This window comes from Pelecanus crispus, chromosome 10 (genome assembly GCF_030463565.1).
Source record: "Pelecanus crispus isolate bPelCri1 chromosome 10, bPelCri1.pri, whole genome shotgun sequence".
NCBI lineage: Eukaryota > Metazoa > Chordata > Aves > Pelecaniformes > Pelecanidae > Pelecanus > Pelecanus crispus.
Window position 1 is genome coordinate 12,669,522 of NC_134652.1, and position 19,521 is coordinate 12,689,042.

At 44.7% G+C, this 19,521-nt stretch overlaps 1 protein-coding gene across 4 annotated transcripts in view; it reads left to right on the top strand.

Annotated features, from left to right (window-relative positions):
- Nucleotides 1–18,766, top strand: part of XPNPEP1 (X-prolyl aminopeptidase 1) — a 32,390-nt gene extending 13,624 nt beyond the window's left edge. For 2 of the 4 annotated variants that reach the window (XM_075717510.1, XM_075717511.1), the window contains 14 exons: nt 175–270; nt 2,501–2,582; nt 3,522–3,732; nt 7,329–7,418; nt 8,750–8,800; nt 9,869–9,927; nt 10,617–10,694; nt 11,232–11,303; nt 13,110–13,170; nt 14,012–14,081; nt 15,178–15,351; nt 16,232–16,308; nt 17,024–17,122; nt 18,151–18,698. In XM_075717510.1, coding sequence (XP_075573625.1) covers nt 175–270; nt 2,501–2,582; nt 3,522–3,732; nt 7,329–7,418; nt 8,750–8,800; nt 9,869–9,927; nt 10,617–10,694; nt 11,232–11,303; nt 13,110–13,170; nt 14,012–14,081; nt 15,178–15,351; nt 16,232–16,308; nt 17,024–17,122; nt 18,151–18,279 — 1,349 coding nt within the window. In that variant the 3' untranslated portion in view covers nt 18,280–18,698. Of the gene's footprint in view, nt 1–174; nt 271–2,500; nt 2,583–3,521; nt 3,733–7,328; nt 7,419–8,749; nt 8,801–9,868; nt 9,928–10,616; nt 10,695–11,231; nt 11,304–13,109; nt 13,171–14,011; nt 14,082–15,177; nt 15,352–16,231; nt 16,309–17,023; nt 17,123–18,150; nt 18,699–18,739 lie in introns of those variants that run through there. The other 2 variants (XR_012831434.1, XM_075717513.1) reach the window with 2 other exon arrangements.
- Nucleotides 18,767–19,521: the final 755 nt, after the last annotated feature.

Below are 19,521 nucleotides of genomic sequence, written 5' to 3' on the forward strand. Positions count from 1 at the left end.
TGGATGTCTGGAGGGCAGCTTGTGTGAGATAGTTCATATCAGTTATTAAAAAGGAGTGAGGAGCACAAGCACAGTGTGTTTTGGGTACCTCCAAAATCCAGTACGTTGGTCCGTGTTTATGTCATCATCCCCAGTAAAGTTGGCAACTGTAGCTTTTCATATTGTGTTTTGCAGGGGTCAGCTGGAGAGACAAAATTGTAGCCCTCCGTTCAAAAATGGCTGAGAGGAAGGTCCTGTGGTTTGTGGTAACAGCCTTGGATGAAGTAGCATGTAAGTCTTTGCATCTTCTTTCTCACTTTTTCCTACAGAATAATTGTCCTTCCTGCCTTGGAAAGGAAGAACCCTGCCAGGGTGAGAGGCACTTACGACAGCCAATATGTTTGTTAGAGGTCAATTAACTTGTATCAAGTGCAGTGGCCATAACAGGTCACTAACAGCAAGCCTGTATTTCTACACAGCACCTTATTACACCAGTGCAGCTCCTGAGAACATTTTTGGCCCAGGAAACGCAGCAAATCACCGCCTTTGAAAAACAGCCCATGCAAAGGGAAAGGAAGGTTATATATAAAGCCTGAGGCAGTCTGAAGGGAAAAAAAAGACTTGTGAGATTTTCTGGCTGTAAAATATCCTGATGCTGCCTCACCCTATGGGAAGATGGAGACTGTTTTCTGCTGTGGAGGCTGGGCTATAAACAAAGCAATGCAACATGTGGCTTTGTATACATAAGGCAAGGGTGGGGTACACGGTAATTCACAGTAATCTTCCTAATTGTCATGACTTTTTAAGTCGGTCTTTACCTCTCCAGTGTTTGGCAAATGCTTTGGTTAAAACAAGTAAGTCAGGGCTCGACTTGTATTTCCAGATAATTTCAACCCAGGGTCCCACTAGAGAGTCCCCTCCGTGTTTGGGGCCCCAGGATGACTAGGTCTCCACACCCTGGCTCCCAGCCCAGTGTGTAGGAAGGGAGAATGGCCAGAAACAGCAGTGGTTTCCCTGGGACTGTTGTTACTAGCGCTGTGTATCCTTTTTGCAGAAATCACCAGTGCACAGACTGGTGCATTGGCAACGTAGTGCTGCCAGGGTGTGAGTGCTGCTAATGCCTGCGCCCCGTGTCTGATCTGAAAAGGTAGAAATGAAGGTGGTGTGTTCCTGGCTCCAGCACTGCCAGTGCAATGTCTCTGGCGCTGGGTGAAGCCAGCTTGCTGAGGTCTGTGGGCTCTCCTGCATCTGGGACACTGAGCAAAGAGCTTGTTTCATGAAAGAAGTACTTCTGAGAGTGGTGAATATGACTCCTCCCTGGGGAGGCCTGCATGAGCAGAGATTGTGTGTCTCACCTTTTCAGGCGCATCTCCAATTAAATTAACGATAAATTGGTGCCCTGAGATGGTTTCAGATTAAATGTCTCCAGCAAAGCCAAGCTTGGTTATGAATCAAGGGTTTTAAGATGGACCAGAGGAGGTCATGAGAGATGCTTATTGCCGGGTGCCTGTTTGATTTCCTATCCTAAAGGGGGAAGGAGGAGAAGTTGTCTTTAATTTATCTAACTCAATTCACTGTATTAAACTCTAGACAAGTTTCTGGGGACAGAGAAAGAGCCACAGAGGAGGCTATTGCCTCCTTACTGCTTTGGGAGTTGGCTGAGCGAGGAAGTTAAAGAGTTCTTTGTGGCTCTTTCCTGCTTTCAAGTGACCTACTCCTTCCCTGGGGAGAATCAAACTCTATTTTTACTTTTGTGGCAGAATTTGCACAGCTCGATGAATACAGTGCTGGGTTGTGATTTAGGACATGTTGGTTCTTTTCCCAGATGTCCTGCTGGCTGGCCTTATTGCCTTGAGTAACTCATTTCAGCTAATTGGATACCCTGGGGTTTTTATTTGACCCTAAAATTAGGAATTTGGAGATGCTTAACGTCTGCTTCTCCTCTTGACTTTGCCTGGAGTTGTGTGGAATGAAATCTCTGTGAAAAAAACCTCGGACTATGCAGTCTGAATCTGAGATGTTGGAGGCACCCAAACGAGAGGCCTTTTTGGAGTATTTTAGTCTTGCCTATTGTGTCTCCCTCAAGTATCAAAAGAAGGATTGGAATGAAATGGTAACTTGTAACTTTGAAGTCTTCTGGCTGTGAGAAGTGAGCTTTTATTGCTGTGCACAGACCAGAAAGGGCAAACGCTACTTTTTTTTTTTTTTTTTTTTTTGCATGTGTCCTTGTCTTTTTTGCCTGTACCTGCTTTTTTCCAAGCCAGCCCTCCTTTAGAAGTTAAACCTCAATTTCCTGGCCCGATGGGTATGTTTAAACTGCAGTTCTGGTGCCATCTCCTGGCAAAAACTTAGGATTGCCAGAAAAGTAGCAGGAGGTGGGACAGCTGATGGGAGCTAGACCCATGGCCTGCACCTGTGACGACTCATTGCTTGACTGTGTTTTGCTGAGATTATTTTTGGCTTTCTCTAATGTTGCAAAAGATGAACCAGGACTGTGATTCTTGGCATTCTTATTTTCCAGGGCTTTTCAACCTCCGAGGCTCTGATGTTGAGTACAATCCTGTGGTTTTTGCATATGCCGTCATAGGAATGAACACAATCAGGTGCTTGTATTCCCTTCTTCTGTCCCCCAAGATGCATTTTTCTGTGGGAGAGCTGTTCTAGCAAAGCATTTGTCTTTTCAAAATGCCTACGCTCGGGTGCTTTAATGTCCTTTCTGAGCACTTTTGTCTTCAATGTTAATTACTCTCCTCCCCTGATCAGAGCTAGAGCTCTGCTGCACTCCTCAGCACCTTGGCTGACTTACTGGGTGGTCTTGGGCGTGATGGCTCACCCCTCTGTCTGTCACCCTGAGATAACACGGAGGGCCCCTGGAGCCCTGGGTGAAATGTGGGTAAGAGCCAATGCTGGCCTGGACATTGGAAAACTTTTCTCTAATGTCATTGATGAGTCACTTCAAAACTGCAGACACGTGTAGAAAAGTTTCAGGGCTGGCTTATGACAGAAGGCTTCTTTTCTGTGACTGCGCCGTATAATAAGCCTCAGCAAGCACAAGTCTTTTAGAGGCACCTCCAAGCTGCTAGCTACATGCATCTGAGGTAAAACCTGGCTGGGTGAGTACAGGTTGTATGTGAAAGTTGAGCTGAACTTTCCAATTCAGTGAAAGTGAGAACAGTGTGGTACTTTGTAGCTTTTCCATTTCTAGATGTTGCCCTTAAAAATTAGAGAATGGCCATTATTTGCCTCTGTTATTCTCTCCTGCTTGAAGCGCAGTGATGGGATGCAGCCATTTTGAATGTGTCATACAAACAAAAATTCTGTCAGCTCTTTTCCTCTCAGCAGGGTGGTACCTCTTAATTTCAAAGCAGGATTTAAGCTGTGTGAAGGCCAGTGGTTAGAACAATATAGGATGAAGTATAGCACATAATTAATGAACTCCTTTCTCCCTGAAATGTCACCAGAATGGTTTTTCCTTCCCTCATTTACTCCAACCACTGTCAGATGTGGTCCCACCTATCTGCTCTGTCCGATTTGTTTCTCAGGCTCTTCATTGATGGTGACCGGATGATGGACCCAGCTGTGAGGGAGCACTTACAACTCGACTCCACGCTGGAGCCTGAGTTTAAAATCCAGGTGATGCCCTACGGATCTATCCTGTCAGAGCTGCAGGCTATTGGTGCAGGCCTCTCACCCAAGGAGAAAGTGTGGCTCAGTGACAAAGCCAGCTATGCTCTGACTGAGGCTATTCCCAAGGTTAGTGGCCCTTGCAAGGGAAAATGCTTTTCTCCTCTCTGCTCAGCGTGGTCAGGAACAGTATTAATGAGGGCAGCTGGCCTCAGCTTCCGCTCTGCAAAGCGTGATGCAGGCTGGAGCTTGCGCAGAAGGGATCCAGCCATGCTGAGGTATCGAGGGGTTGTTAATCCTGGGGTTGCTCTTGCTGGAGCTGCCCTTCCAACATGCTAAGCCGATTTACCTAAAGAATTGTCAGCTTAAGATAAGACAAGTACGGTGAGAGAGGGGAGGGATAGAGGGAGCAGGGTGAACTCGGGTCATTCTGCCCATGGCTGGAGCATCAGCCTTATGTGGACCAGCAGTAAGAGCTGGGAACTTGCAGAAACTGAAGCAGGAAAGTTGAGCAGGACTTTTGGGAGGGGGCATTGGGCTTGATCTGAGTGTCTGAAGATGGTTCCTCATAATTATTTCAGTGGCTTGAGGATATCAGGCAATATGTGATGTCTTGTACCACAGACAGGAGGGACAGGGCAACAGAGTTGTTGCAGCAGAGAACCTTGTGAGGACACATATAACCTGCAGGCACTGGTTGTCCATACAGTGAGTGCATCTGCTGAGGGACAGTTGTAGCATCAGAATAATTTCTGTACAGCTGTACTTGCTGTATCTTACCCTTGTACTTGAACTTGGTTGTCTGAGAGTCCTGCAGTCCACCTAATATTCCAATAGTCCTGAAAGGTGATACCTGGGGAAGGACACAGCAGCGACTATGGACAAATAAGCTGGTTTCCATGCATCTTGTGTACATCTCTTGTTTGCTAGAGATCACATTCTCTGGAATGCCATCCAGTTTACAGAGATATGCAGTACCTAACAGATACTGTGAGTAAATATGGCTGGGAGTCAGGGACCAGTGGGTATTTTCCTGATGTTGCCTTGGAAGACCAAAGCCGCTGAACTAAATCTGTGCTTTTGCTGGGTTACTAAACAGTCCAGCCTTCCTGCCTGAGAATTGCAGGGCTCAGGTGAAGGGGTCGCTGAAGGAAGAACTAAATTGCAAAAAGCGTTTGGCTGCAAGTCTACATTCACCCACCACCAGGTTTCTGCCTTCACCAGGCAGGCAGATACCTCCTGCCTGTTTCAGGTACTGCATGGTTGTGCTGCAGGTGTGCGTATGATGCAGCCATACCCATGACAACAGAGCTAACTCATGGGGCCTGAAGGCTTTTTCTGTATACAGGAATTTTAAGAGTGGTCTCAGCTTTGTGTCTTCCAAAAGACAAAATCCCAAGAGCAGGGTCTGTTTGTGTATCCCCAGGCTGCCACAGTTTGATACCAGCACAAATCTCTGCTTAAACTCTCCAGCTCTCATGGCCAAAATAGCAGGAACCATGCATTATTTTTCTCCAGTGATGAGATTCACTTATACACCTGAATAGCTTCATTGCACTTGGTGCATCAGGACAGATGGTAAAAACAAACATGTCTGGAAAGTTTTGTTGCCTTCAATGTATCCCTTTAACACAGGATGTGGCACTCTGTCCCTTTGCACTGACTTGAGGGAAATGTGCGGTTTGCCTTGTGTGGGTTTCTTGTGTTTTAAAAACCAAAACGACATCTACATGAGCAAGATAGACAGCTTTTTGCCCCTGCTCAGGGTTAAATCTTCTGACACTGTCAATCCATTTTTAGGTGCAAATGGCCTCTTAATACAGAATACTGACACTTTGCCCACTCTCCTTCATTCAGGGTAGCAGAAAGGATAGATTCTACGGAGCGTTCAGAATAAATTGTTGTTGCTCTTTTGACTTCAGAGTAGAATGTTGCTTGCTGTAGTTGGAGTCAATGGACTAACCCCAGTTTGAGTTAAGTTGCTGTAGATGATTTATGCAGAGCATGCATATGGAGAAGTACAGCAGGTCTGGCCTAGATTAAGGAATGTAATGAGTTGTAGTGACATTATTTACCCCGTTAGCACTGGAAGTTTTGGCTGATACTGAGTCATTACAGTGCTACGTGCCCTCTGTATGCAATAGGAGAGTCCCTGCCTCAAGGAACTCTGTGCAATAGAAAGCAGGAGAGCAGGAGAGGAAGGACTGAAACGTCTTGATGAAAAGCCACTTAGAGAGTCGCTGAAAGAGCCAAAGGTTTCCCAGTTCCTCATGCTGGGCGTTTTCCTCCAGCTCTACACCACTTTACACCAGCTGAGCAACTGGCCTAGGGTGCTTTCAAGAACCCCAGTGCTAGAAGTCCATCTATTGTCTGTCTCCATCAAAGCCAAATATTGACACTGGAAGAAATCCAGTCCATTATTAAACACAGATCTGCAAACCCTTTATAGATTTGCCTACAGCTGCATGTAAATATGCTTTTCACAGAAGTTTAATAGAACCTACCAGTATCTGTAAAAGGCAAGCCAATTTAATCATCTGACTGTTGAGAAGTTTTGTCCTGACTCTGATAAAAGGAATTCCCTGACTTTCTTGTGGCTTCTTCAGTACTTTAGTTCCTGCATAATGTAGTGTAATTGTCTTGCTATTTTTAAGAATCTGGAAACTGTAAGCCTGTAGGATTTGTGTGAAATTGGTCTTTGCTGGGGGTCTACCAGGCCTTTCCCATGAATTTGACTGGTGTTTATTTGTATGCTGGTGCCCTGAGAACAGGAAAACAGCATGTTGCTTGGGTTGTGCTTGTGTAGGTGCTCATCGCATCTCCTAATATATAATGGGTAGAGCAGAGAACTGTGGGGCAAAAGACTTTGGTTTTATTCCTTCTTCTGATGCCAAGTGTGATGAAGCTTGGGTAAGTCACCTCAATTGGTGAATTTCTGAAGATGTGCCTAGAACCAGCCAAGCATTCCTGCTAATCTAAGGACAGCTGATGTTTGGGGAAGTGCACAGTGGAAAGGGATCAGTTACTAATTCTTAATGCAGGGCCACCCTGTCCAGGCACAGGAAGGCTTTGTCTGAAACTGCTGGTGTAAGCTCCTTTCAGAAGTGGACAGCATGTAAAGGTCAGCTTTGCAAAGGCCTTTCATGTTTCTTGAGGCCTTGATGTGTTTGTCAGAGCTGCTGATCATTAAAAGTGGTGATGGTCACTGCTGGAGGAGCCAGAGCGTTGAGGGGCCTGCCAGGTTCAACTCCAGTGCTCAGTACCTGGGCTGGGTACCCTTTGCTCCCTGCTACTTGAGGGAGACAGTCAGGTAACAAGTCAAGACAACTTTTTAGGTCTGTTTGCAAAGCCTAAGTTCCACCTTAGTCCCTGGGATTGGTGTTTCTCATTGGCTGTCTCTAGGCTTTTAGTGTGTACATCAGCAACAGGAAACCCATGGCTCAGACATTGATATATATGGTATTTAGGATATCCAGATCTTCACCCTGCTTCATGACAAGCTGTTGACCCTTTAGTTCCTTGGATTTCCCTGTGGCTGTCCATCTTCAGTCAGGGTCTGTTTTTCCTCTTCATTCCCCAGTGCACTTAGCTGGCAACCAGTATCTCACAGCACTGAAGGTTGAGAGAGACCGCCAAAGTACAAATTGTGGCCAGGCTGTGTTATTAGACCTGTAGGATTATGTAGTCTGACTAATCCACAAGTAATCCCTGTCCTTCTGCTGCAGGCTTACCGATACCTCACCCCATATACCCCCATCTGCATTGCAAAAGCTGTGAAGAACGCATCGGAAACAGAAGGCATGAGAAGAGCACATGTAAGTGAAGCCTTGAGAGCCTCCTTGCACATGGCAAAAGGTTTGCTTTACATTTAGGGAAAGAAATTCTATTTTCCTTTCAGTCTTGGATTAAGGAGCAAATAGGAATTTGGATGGCAGGATAAAAATGGTTTTCTGTCAGACATTTACTGCTGTTGAAGCAGTTTTTTTGCTTGTTTAGCATTCCCTTGGAGTGAAGAACAACATTTGTAACCGTGTGAGGAACCAACTTTGCTCTGTTGGAAGACCGTGCAGACTTGAGAAATGTTGTTTAGAGTATGGGCCCTCAAAGGGATGTTCTTTCCCCTTTGCTAGTTCTGTTGTCTTTCTCAGTGGAGTCTTCAAATTATTGTCACTTGAATAAACACAGCCTAAAGAACACAGAGAAATGCTTTGACGCATGGTGCAAAACACAGGGCAAGATGTTCAGAAGCAGCCAGTGTCCTGAAAGCACTCTGGTTTTGTGTCATCATCATGACACTCTGGAAATGAGGCTGATGGCCCAGGAAGCTTCATATTTCCAAGCAAAGAAGCTGCCTGTGAAACAGGTTCATGGTGGGGCTGAAGTTTTATCCTGTTTATTTCCTGTTAATTTTCAAGCAGCAGTTTTCACAACAGGAGAAATGTGCCAGTTAAAGCAGGGCTGGCAATTCTGGACTTGTCCCATATTTTCTGCTAGCTTCTTGGGAACTGCTACTTTCTATGTCAGTGCTTTTCTTTCCCTGTTAGTTAAGGGGAAGTAAAAACACTTCTACTAAGCAGAGATGCTTTGTCACCTGCCACCTGAGGACAAAATTGTGCCTTGCCTCTTGTACGCTTGTCTCCTGCTTCTTGCCCTTTCATGCTCCAAGCATGTGGAAAAAAAGGAAGAAAAATGGGGGCCATGAGGCAAGAGAGAAGCCAGAAGCCGTGTGACAGAGACTGTGCGGTGCCCGTGTGCCCAAAGGGCATGTTCCCCTGTTGCATCACCAGATGTGTTGTGTGGTTACCTTCCATGATCTGAAATGCAAGATCTTGTGTGTTGAAGCAAAAGAGACTTGAAAGTCATGTGTGGGGTAAAACCAGTGTTTGCCGAGTACTTGGTAATTCTTCACAGTAAGATACTTCCCAGCAGTAAACCTTCATTAACATTTACTTAATTGCCCAGATACGTTTCCAGTACTTGTATTAATTACGGGATGCAGAACCTGGAAAGACCTCTTAGATCATCTCTTAGTTTGTGTTTCTGAAACTTGCAGGTCAAATTCTTTTGCATCAAAAACTGTTTATACTGAGGCTTGATAAATTCTTTTTTTTCTCAATTGCTTTTTCTTGTGCCTATTTTAATGTAGATTAAAGATGCTGTTGCCCTTTGTGAGCTCTTTAACTGGCTGGAGAAAGAGGTAGTGTATGGATTTTTTTTAACTTGGAGATTTTATTGCTATGTAAAATTCTTCATTAGCATAAACTTTGTGATAGTCTTTATAGTGCCTTTGCTAAAAGTGGGGAAACAGTTGGGGTTTTATGTGTTTTTGGGGGGGATTTCAATCCAGAGCAGGTGAGAAATGACCTGCACAGTCTTAATACAGTGTTAATACTGTCTTGTGCTGGTTTGGTAGTGTAAATCATGAAGTTACATCCAGTTTGGTGCAATACTTTGGAATTACCCTCATGTTAATCAGTCTTGTCTGGCAGTATGGACAGATTTGGCATGTATGAATGGAGAAGTGCAGTCATGCCCATGTGCAGTGACAGTGGGATAAAGACAAATTACTCATGTTTTCTCTGGGTTAGAAGTACACAGTGAAGGTGCAGAGTGCCAGGTGTTAACACAGCAACTTTCTAAGCTGTGCTCCTGTGCTACTGCATGTCTTAGTCCATTGACTTTACCTATGGAGATGGCTTGATGATTTCCAGAAGGTGCCTTTTTACATGTCTGAGTACCTCAGGAAGTCTGTTATGAAACCTAACTCTTGGTCACCTTTGCCTGTTGTCCAGTCCTGGGGAAGTTGTGTAACAGGTTTTAATTTATCAAATGCCTAAAGTAAAATGTAATGTCCTTTGCTTTTCCTGCAGTTGCTTCCATTTCTGATTTAGAAGCATAAAAATTCTGCTAATACCATGGGCTATTGGAGAGAACTGTTTAAGCTTAGTGTAACCTGTCTGTGAAGAGATGTTGGCTTGTGAGATGTTACCTCTGTACGTATCTCAGTGAAGTTAGTACCACACTAACTGCTCCCTAGTCAGGGTTCAGCAATCCTGCTGTGACTGCCTCTGCTTCCTGCTTCTCACATGCCCTGCACAATATTGCTAGGTTTTTGTTTGTCATTAGTGGAATGAGGACAGAAAACCTGGAAAGAGGCCACTTCAAGACTGGGTTTCATAACGCACAGACGAGGCCCAGTGCTTAAGCATATAGCATTTTCTTTGCTTGTTGGTGTACTAATTCAACGTACATCTTTGTCCACTAGGTTCCAAAGGGAACAGTAACAGAAATAATTGCTGCAGACAAAGCAGAGGAGTTTCGCAGGTAAAAAGTAAATCCCCTGTGAGCATGTTTTCTGGGTGGCATTTTTATCCTTTGTTTTTATTTTATTCTTTAGAAATCCAGCTCACTCGCAGATATATTTTACCTGAGGACAAACCATTACTACAGGATTTCTTTGAACACTTGAAAGACTTGGGGAAGAGTTGGGTGTCTTGGGAGATAGAAGTCCCAGCCCACTGGATCCTACCCACTTTCCTTTTGAGATAGCAATGAGGAGTGCCGCAGGTTAGGATACTTAAATACGAGACGGTTGCTTTCTTACCACAGAGGAATTGATGTAAGAGTTAGATTTCCTCCTCTTCTGATGGAGAATGAGCACCATTTGTATTGAGAGATACTCCCATGTGTACATCATCAGGACCTCTAAAAATGCCTCTGAGTAAATAAGTAACAAAGAAGTTGTTCAGGACATCTCTTCCCTGGGTGGTCTGGGTGGTGAATTTTCTGCTCATAAGGAAAGGGTAGGGATGGAAAGCAGGTTTCCACATGGTTGGGATGATAGGGCTTCGATCTGTACAATTCTCCTGCCTGTGTGTGCTTGCCCAGATGGTTTTCAAGGCTAAAGGGAAGGCTGAGGTGATGTCAAATTGAGGATGGGGCACTCCAGGTGCCCCAGGTGCCTGGTGTGCTCCTCTTGCTTGTGCTGTAGTGATAACAATCTTTTCTTTCAGCCAACAGAAAGACTTTGTTGAATTGAGCTTTGCTACCATATCAAGCACAGGTCCAAATGGAGCCATCATCCACTACAAGTAAGAGAAACACGGCTTCTCCTTTCATCCTTCAGCAAACATAGTTGAAATGAGCTGTGTAGCTTCTTTGTGGAGTCACAACAGAGTACTCCAGGGAGATGTAGTCACTGTTGATTGCCATCCTGCTTTATTCCACCAGAGCTTCCACACTTAGTAAATAAAGATCTCTCCCTGCTGGCAGCATACATGTATTACGATGCTGATCGGCTCAGGGGCCATAGAAAAGGGCTGTTTTGGGGGTAGAAGTTTGGGATGGACGAGTATGAAGTGCAAACTGTTCTGAAATATGTCCAGGAACAGATGTTGAGGGTTCTGCTGGAAGCAACAAAGCTATTCTCTGTACTGTAGTGCTATTTACTGTAGATAAATACACTCCTCAGTATGATCCCTGGCTCAGCATGTGTGGGATTTCCACCACTGCCACAAGAAATCAGAGCCGACACATCCAAGCTTGCACTTAATATGGTTTCTAGACTGCAGACGTGGGATGGAGACCTTAAAACCGCGTAACAAAAAACTTTGTGTTTAACTGAACAGGCCAGTTCCTGAGACCAACAGAACGCTGTCTGTGAACGAGATCTTCCTCCTGGACTCAGGAGCACAGTACAAGTGAGTGGGATGAATGGTGCTGAACCGCTATGTTTTCTGCTCCCAGTGACCACCTGCAGTGTCAGCTCACAGTTGCTGCAGCAAGCATGGCAATGCGTAGTTTTGAGTGCAGTGCCATTTCAGAGAGCCTGCTCATTGTACCCCCTCGGGAGGGAGTTTACGGGGTTCTGAATATAGGCAAGTGCATCAGTCAGTGGGTGACTGATCCGTGACAGGAGGCCCTGAGCTAGGCTCAGGACAGCAGACTAGGGCTGCTGACAAGCCTTGTCTGGGGTAGGGGATAAGATCTAAAAGCACAGTTCCCGTCTGAGTCCCATTACCATTGTGGTGGTGTCTGTGCTCTAGCTGGTGGTGTATGTTTCTGTCTGTTGCAGCTCAGCTCACCTGGCGCAATGGTGTTAGAGCTGCAGGGAACAGGGAGCAGGCCCGACTGCCCTGGTCTAGCCTTGGGCTGCCTACATGGCAGCCTGCACAGCTGAGTGAGGCACCTACCTTGCCAGGATCTGCCCTGTGGGCAGATCTGACTGATGCTGAGGTCACAACAAGGTGGGGCAAAGAGCAGGACAGCACTGCCCTGTGGTGTTCTCTGCCTTTCCAGAGAGAGACTCAAAGGCAGGGTTTCTCATCCCAGAGCCCACTTGGGTCTCAGGTGTGTTTTTGGGAAGGCGTCATGTCTGTTGACTGACTCAGTGCTGTTTTGACAGTGCCATTCAGTGGCCTCAATCTCTACAGCTGTTCACTGTGGAACTCTGACTCCATGGAAAATGAAAGAAGTGATGTTTTTAACCGGTGTAAATAGATGAGAAGAGGCTTGTTCAGAAAGATGCAGGACAGGCCTGACTGCCTCTTTGAGATGAGCTTTGTCTTTAGAGCTGTGCCTTTTTGTTATATCAGTCAGGAAGAGCTTTGAAAAAGAACCATACAGACATCCTTTGATAAGATTTTTACAAGGAGATTTTTTTTCCTTCCCTCTGATGGCCTAATTAACGATTTCCTTAGCGCCACTATGAAAAGCAGCCCTTTGAATACAATGTAAGCTGGACATCAATGGCACTTACCACAGCATTGTGACAGGGATGCTCCTCTTGTCCCTGCTGAGAAGTTAAACTGTGAGTTCTTTGTGACCATGGCCTGTGTGTGCTGGGGGAAAGCATAGGCACATGAGTGAGTGTTTCAAAGGGAACTCATTATTTCAAGAGCTTCTGTGTTTTTGACAGCAGGCTCAAAATGGTATTTGTAGAAGGAACTTAGAGCTAGTTTCAGAAGTCTCAGACTAACCCCTATCCAAATGCTGGATAATTTCTAGAAATCTTAGCAGAAGACATCCTGAGGATGAAAGGGACACTATACCACCTCACACTTCCCTTTCCTGAGCTGGTAGCTGTCATTTGTGCATAAGTATATATTTTTAAGCTGCTAATGAATCATCTGCCATACAAATAGACTAAATTTGGCCTTCTCTATTCTGCTCTCAATGGGAGGTACCAGTTGCTAAACCTCAAATTAGCATCATTTTTATGAGTAGTTTAGATTTTAATTTGCAAAGAGCTTTGGGATGCTTATGGATGAAAGATAACATTTTGAATTGTAAATCATTATTGCTACATCTGGGACATGTGTGTTCAGGAATTTTTGAGATTAGGAACTGTTACATCATGAGTCTTGTATAGCACAGAGCAGATGACTTTACCCAGTTATGAGTTTGGTTGGTTTGCTGCAGTGTGACTGGATTTTCTGTGCATTCTCACTTTGATCTTTCTTTTTTCCCCATCCCTTTGCTTCCTGCATCTTTGTTTGCCTCTGAAGAGATGGTACAACAGATGTGACCAGGACAATGCATTTTGGCACACCGTCAGCCTATGAAAAGGTAAATTGGCGTCTCAGTGTGGTTTGCGATCTGACCCTTGTTATTAGAGATACTTAAATAAATTACTAATGTGCCCTATTGCTATGTAGTCAAAGTGCTCTATCAAGTATCATTTATTTAATATGTGACAGCATTTTGATAAAGATGGAAAAGGAGGCTGTCAGACTTCAGACTTCCAAAATATAAACTAAGTGATTTAGAGAACGACACCTTTCTATCTTAAAATGCACACCTCTCATCAGCAAAGTGACATGTCTCCTCTAAGAAATAATAAAATCGGCAGGCTGAGGATAAACGTAACTGGCTTGTCCAGCATGGGAGTTAGGGGGGTTTGATTTAGTGTAAAGCTCAGTGTCTAATGCAAGGCTGCAGTAGTGGTTTGTGTCTAGTGTACCGTATCAAAAACCAGTCTCAGACTTACTGAGAAGGTCCGTGCTGGAAATTCAGCAATGTAATTTTGTTTATTTTAAATTGCTTCTTTAATTAAAACTAATTTCATCATTATAGTTCACTCAGTGATGAAAATACGCTGTAGGGTATGCTCAGGAAGTAAAACTACAGCCACAAAGAAAATCAGTCATGTAAGTCAGGCGAATCCTGCTGCTAAACCTGCAGTCTGACTTTGTGACACACTCTCCATAATTAGCGGAGAAAGATCTTCAGAGTAATTTAAACTCTTCCTGCTCATGGTTTGCTTTGGCATTGCCAGCCATAGGAGAGCATGGGCAAGTCTTTCCAGATCCTCTGCAATTTGCTACAAGATGCAGTCTTTCTTTCCATTCCCGGGGAAGCCAAAGTTTTGCCTCTCCCTGTTTACTTATGGCACACATTTCTTTGACAGGAATGCTTCACCTATGTCCTGAAGGGACATATAGCTGTGAGTGCAGCCATCTTCCCAAACGGAACCAAAGGTAGGTTGGTGAGTTGGAGTGAGTTGGAGTGTTTTGACCACAGCAGTGACCTCTGAAAAGTCATTATGGGGTCTGAGAGCAACGTTATGGTAGACAGGTCCAGATGTGCTAGGCAGATGTTGATGTAACTGTCTGTTTCTGTTTCCATCACAACATTTTGGATTCTGGATTACTGATGCCTTCTCTCTCGTCATCAACCAGTGCTGAAAATTCTGAGGGGGAAAGTTGAAGGGTGTTCAAAGTGCTCTGGTTCTAGGGTGATAGTGACTTTCATCAGTCAGTGGCACTCTAACACATCTGTGGCCTTTCTGTGCTTGGAGGTTGTCTTCATGCTTTACTCATGGCCCTGTCAAAGTGAAAGGTCACTTTCCAGCTTCAAAAGGACTGGCTAATTCTCTTCCAGTTAATGTGGAATCTCTTTTATCAGTGAGCAGCATGGGAAAATTACATGCAAAGGAGCTGTCTTGATTTTGTGCAGGAGAAGCTGTGACATACATCCACCCCTGGTGAATTTCTCGCAGAGCTATTTTCTTCCTGATTAGACACTTTACACAAAGATGCCTCTTCTTAGAGTTTTCTCCAGTTTACATTCTTGGGTAGGTGAGGAAAAAGCAGCTGTGTAGTGGTATGAGAAACTCCAACTGAAATTGAAGGCTATCTGAACTTGGACATATGGGCTTGGTGTTCACATGCAGGCAACAGAAATTCTCTGCATTCTGGTTGAAACAATCTGCAATGACTGGCCATCCAGGCAAGAAGTCTGGCTGATTAGTTCACCAAATACAATTGGCAGGTCTTCTCCTTTGAGTTCACATAGTGCAGCTACCTTTAAGAAAGGTACTGAATTCTCTGCGGGACATTTAACCACTAGATTTTTTTCCGAAAACCCCAGTGGAGCAAGCGCCAGTGCTTTGTTTGGGTTGGTGGTGGGTTTTTTCAGGGGCGGGGTTGGGGGGAGCACAGGGGCAGTTGTTTGTTTGGGGTTTTTTTTCATGTTTTCCAGGTTTGAGCCTTCAGTGTGATTATCAGTGTCTCTGATGGAACCTGACTTGATCAAATTCTCTCTCCATGTCTGTCTCTTCCCCTTGGCCTGCAGGTCACCTTCTAGATTCCTTTGCCCGCTCTGCCTTGTGGGACTGTGGCTTGGATTACCTGCACGGGACAGGACATGGAGTTGGCTCTTTCCTAAATGTACATGAGGGTCCTTGTGGCATTAGCTACAAAACCTTTGCAGACGAGCCCTTGGAGGCTGGCATGATCGTCTCTGATGGTATTTAGCATTGGTGATTCTCTCTGGTTGCTGAGGGAGGGACCAAGGTCTTTAAGATGCAGAGGGGATAAATCTGACAACAGTGTAAAGGAAAGGTGGGATCATAAGGCTCTGGTCCTGTCTCTTCAGTTTGTTATTTTAATTGTCATTTAAGCTCTCGGGGTAAAGGCCCTCATTTTAGCTCTTTCACCTTCCATAAAGCATCTTTACAGTCAGATGCTGCAGGCCTGCATCCTGCTGTCTACAGTGCAAACCTCAGCAGAGCTGTGCTGCTGACCAGCCCAGCTCTGGCATGCTGCCTCCCATTCTGCAGTGGAAGAGCTGGCTACAGTACGAGGTGGCCACCAAGCTTTCAGGAGCTAATCCTGTCTTTGCTATGGGCTATTTGAGGCAGCTGTTAAATCTTTATGTGCCTTATTCTTCCAGTAGTAAATTAACAGCCTGCTGGGGTTTGCTGAGACTTACGTTCCTTCAGGGCTGCAAAGTCCTCTTAGGGAGTCAGGGGAGCACTCTTTAAAATAAGTGTTTTGGGGAAGGGGTTACCGACCTGCCTTTCATAAAGACATTAATATTTTCAGAGTTTCTGGTGTTTGGAACACATGTAGTCTGTGCTCTCTCTTGACTTGCAAGGAGACTCTCTGAGCTCGAGGGCTGTCTGTCTTGTTTCTCCTCTCTTTGAGAACTTTTGCTGTCACCTTGCTTGGGGCTTCTGTGCAGATTAAGTAGAGGCAGAGATTTGTTTGCCTCTGTGGATGCCTGATGTCAAGATTGCTTAGTGACTTCAGTAGACTAAAACCATGGAGGGGAAGTTTGGCCATAGGGAATAAGGATTTGCACAGTGCAACTATGTGGCTTAGTTAATTACTGTCTGTTTCTGCAGAGCCTGGGTATTATGAAGATGGGTCCTTTGGGATCCGAATAGAAAATGTTGTCCTTGTGATCCCTGCTGAAACCAAGGTGAGTGATGTGCTCAAGATGCACCTTTCTCTGTGACTCACTGGCTGTAAAACTTAAAAGTACTGAAACTTGAGGTGGGACCGTGCTGCAGACAGTTGAATCCTACTCGATACTCCTGGTCTCCAAAACCCTGCTTTGGTGAAGACTGATTCTAAGTCTCCTTTGCTAATGGGGGCACAGAATACAGTTCTGCTTCTGCAGAGTTTCCATAGGTTGAAATGTGTATGTGAGAGTTGTTTTAAAATGTTTTCTGTCTGCATGTCAAAGACCAGAAGCATCTTTATTCAGCCCCTTGGAGTCATTGCTGTAAAGTTGGTTGATCTTTTCAAAGAAAATCATCAGGATTTTCTTCTCTGATAGAGAGTCCTCAGTGGCAGTAGAAACAAAACTACAGACAGATTTTGACATTATAATTGCCAGTCTGGCTGGGCTATGCTTTTAGAAATGCCAAACTGCAAATGCCCATATAGTCATCAAGCTGAGTCCTGTACAGTTGTGACCTGGGACATGGCCTTTAAAAAGTGACCATTGAAAGAAATAACTAAGGTTTATATTGAGATTCTTTGCTTGAACTATAAGAATAATATTAGTTGCTGCCCTCTCATCTGAATGCTACATGGATTGTTCTGTAGTGATGACATGAACCTGGGAGTAAGTGTGATCTGGCTAGAGCTGTTTCTCAAAATTTACAATCCTGTTTGTCTTTCTGCTGCAGTACAATTTCAAAAACAGAGGGAGCCTGACTTTTGAACCCTTAACCCTGGTTCCAATCCAGACGAAAATGATTGATGTTAATTTGCTGACAGAAAAAGAGGTAAGTGAAACAGTAGGTTTGCATTGCTGCCTTTGCACTAGAATCAGCTTGTTCTGTTCTGTTTACAAGAACCACTAGCCTCTGTTCCATTTCAGCAATCCTGAGCAATCTGACTTAATTTTAAACTTGATCTAGCTTTGAGCGGGAGGGTGGACTAGGCGAGCTCTCCAGAGGTCCTTCCAATCTAAATTACTCTGTGACGAAGGCAGGGAGGACCCCTCCGATGATGTTGTTTTGGTAGTTCTCTTGAAGTGATACTTGCTGCTATGATCTCTTCTCTTTTCCTACTCCTGCCTTTAATTTCCTTCTGTCAGACTATCATGCTGTCTCCCCAGAGACTTATACTAATGACTGTCCCATGTTGCTGTCTGCATCAACTCATGACCAATCCCATTCAGCCGCACTGCATTCTGCAGTACGCATGGACTCTGAGTAGAAACTAATGATACCTGCTCTAAATCATATTCTAAACTTTCTGTTTACATTTTCCACTACCTTCACCGTGATGTGTTTCATCCTGTTCTTCTACCATACTCTTCATGTTGCCTCAACTCATCCTCTTTTTCTGAATGATAATCCTATTTGCACTTCCTTTTTCTGAAGAGGACTGTGAAGAGTACCAAAATCTGCTGTCAGGTTACCTGTTCAGATCAGTAGGGCAACTTGTGTCTCAGGACTGCATTGTTCAGTTACAAATTTGCAAAGCTATTTACTAGACTGTGCCAAGGTAGCTATTCTGACTTGCTGGAGATGGTGATTTGCAGAGACTTTAAATGCTTGTCAGCTGAACTGAACCTTGGCTTCGGTGAAAACCCGGGACGAATTACTTCAGTTCCTACCCTCATCAATTTTACAAGTCACTTCCATATATTAGAGGTCTGTCCCTTTGGGACAGGATCCCATCCCAGCCTAACAGCTCAATCCCAAGGAGCACAAGGGCCTACAAATGTCTTTTGCTGTACACAACTTGTAAGGGCATCAACTCTTCTGCGTTTATACTGAATGTCATACCCCCTCCCTTTCTCTAGTGTAACTGGGTGAACGACTACCATCGGAAGTGCAGGGAAGTAATTGGGGCAGAACTGGAGAGGCAAGGCCGTCACGAAGCTCTTCGGTGGCTCATCCAGGAGACGGAGCCTCTCATCAGAGTTCAGTAGCACCACAGTTGTCTGTGCTGTGTAGAACATCAGGACCGCTCGGTGTCACAGTAATCTACATCTTCTTGGCCCTTGACACCACTGGGAGAACGTTCTTCAATAAGCCTTTGGAAATCAGGAGGGGATTTCATGTAGTGTTTCTCTCCCCGCAACATGTGCGGGTAATGTGGGGGTAAGGATGGTTACTGTCTGAACAATTTTTTTTTTTTTGGGGGTGGGGGGGAGAATAGAAAATGAACAAAATAAGTAAGCATGTTGCCTTTGAAACAGGGGTCTTACTGAAATAATGGTTCTAAGAGGCAATACTGGAATATTTTATACTGTCTGTTTTTTCACTGTGAAAACTCAGTATTTTTGCACACTTGGGTTCCAGTTGCTAAGATGCTACCCACACAGCAGGACTGATTACTGAATAAAAGATTTCCAACCCGCTGTTTGCTCTGTCTGCCTTCTCTTGCAGTCAGTGACGTGTTGGGTTTGACAGCTTGAAGAAGGGCAAGAACCAGATAATTCCACCTTTATGTGTGCATCCAGCTCAGACAGTGAAGAAATATGTATAGGGCTGCCCCGTGCTAGGCGCTGGGCAGATGTTATGGAGAGGCCTGACAGGAGCAGTCAGTTCTGCCTGCGCCTTGTGACAGATGGTGGAAGGGATGCGCTGACACTCGGCAGAGGTTTATGTGTGCAGAGCACCCAGGCCAGCACTCCTTCTGTCTATTGTTGTGACTTACTGAGTACTTGTGTAGTCCTTGGCAGTGCAGGATGCGTGGGCAGCATCATGGAGTTACAGCTCTTCCTGGACACAAAGCAATTACGAAGTTAAAAAAATAATGCATACAATGGACAAAAGAAGGCCTTTGCAACTTTGGTTCAAAATCAGCCTGGCCTTGGCCACCAGGAACCGTGCTCTGGATTGCCGGGCAGTGCACAAAGACATCTAGTGTTGAAGCAAGCTACTGCAAGTCAAACACGGGTACGAGAGCTTCCCACCCCGGAGCGGGAGTTCTCTGCTCTGCGGTCTTCTGAAAATCACTGTGCGCAGGTGCATCAAAGCATTGTCCATAATGTTACACGAAAGGGTAAGAATGTGATTACTAAAAGAAGAAGTAATTCTTAACATTTACACTGAAAGTGTTTTGATCAAACTCAAGTTCAATATTAGATCTAAAAAGAGCAATCGGGTAACAGCAACTCAAATTCCTGATTTTTAAAGAAATGTTCTATGCAAATGGAAATGTTCGT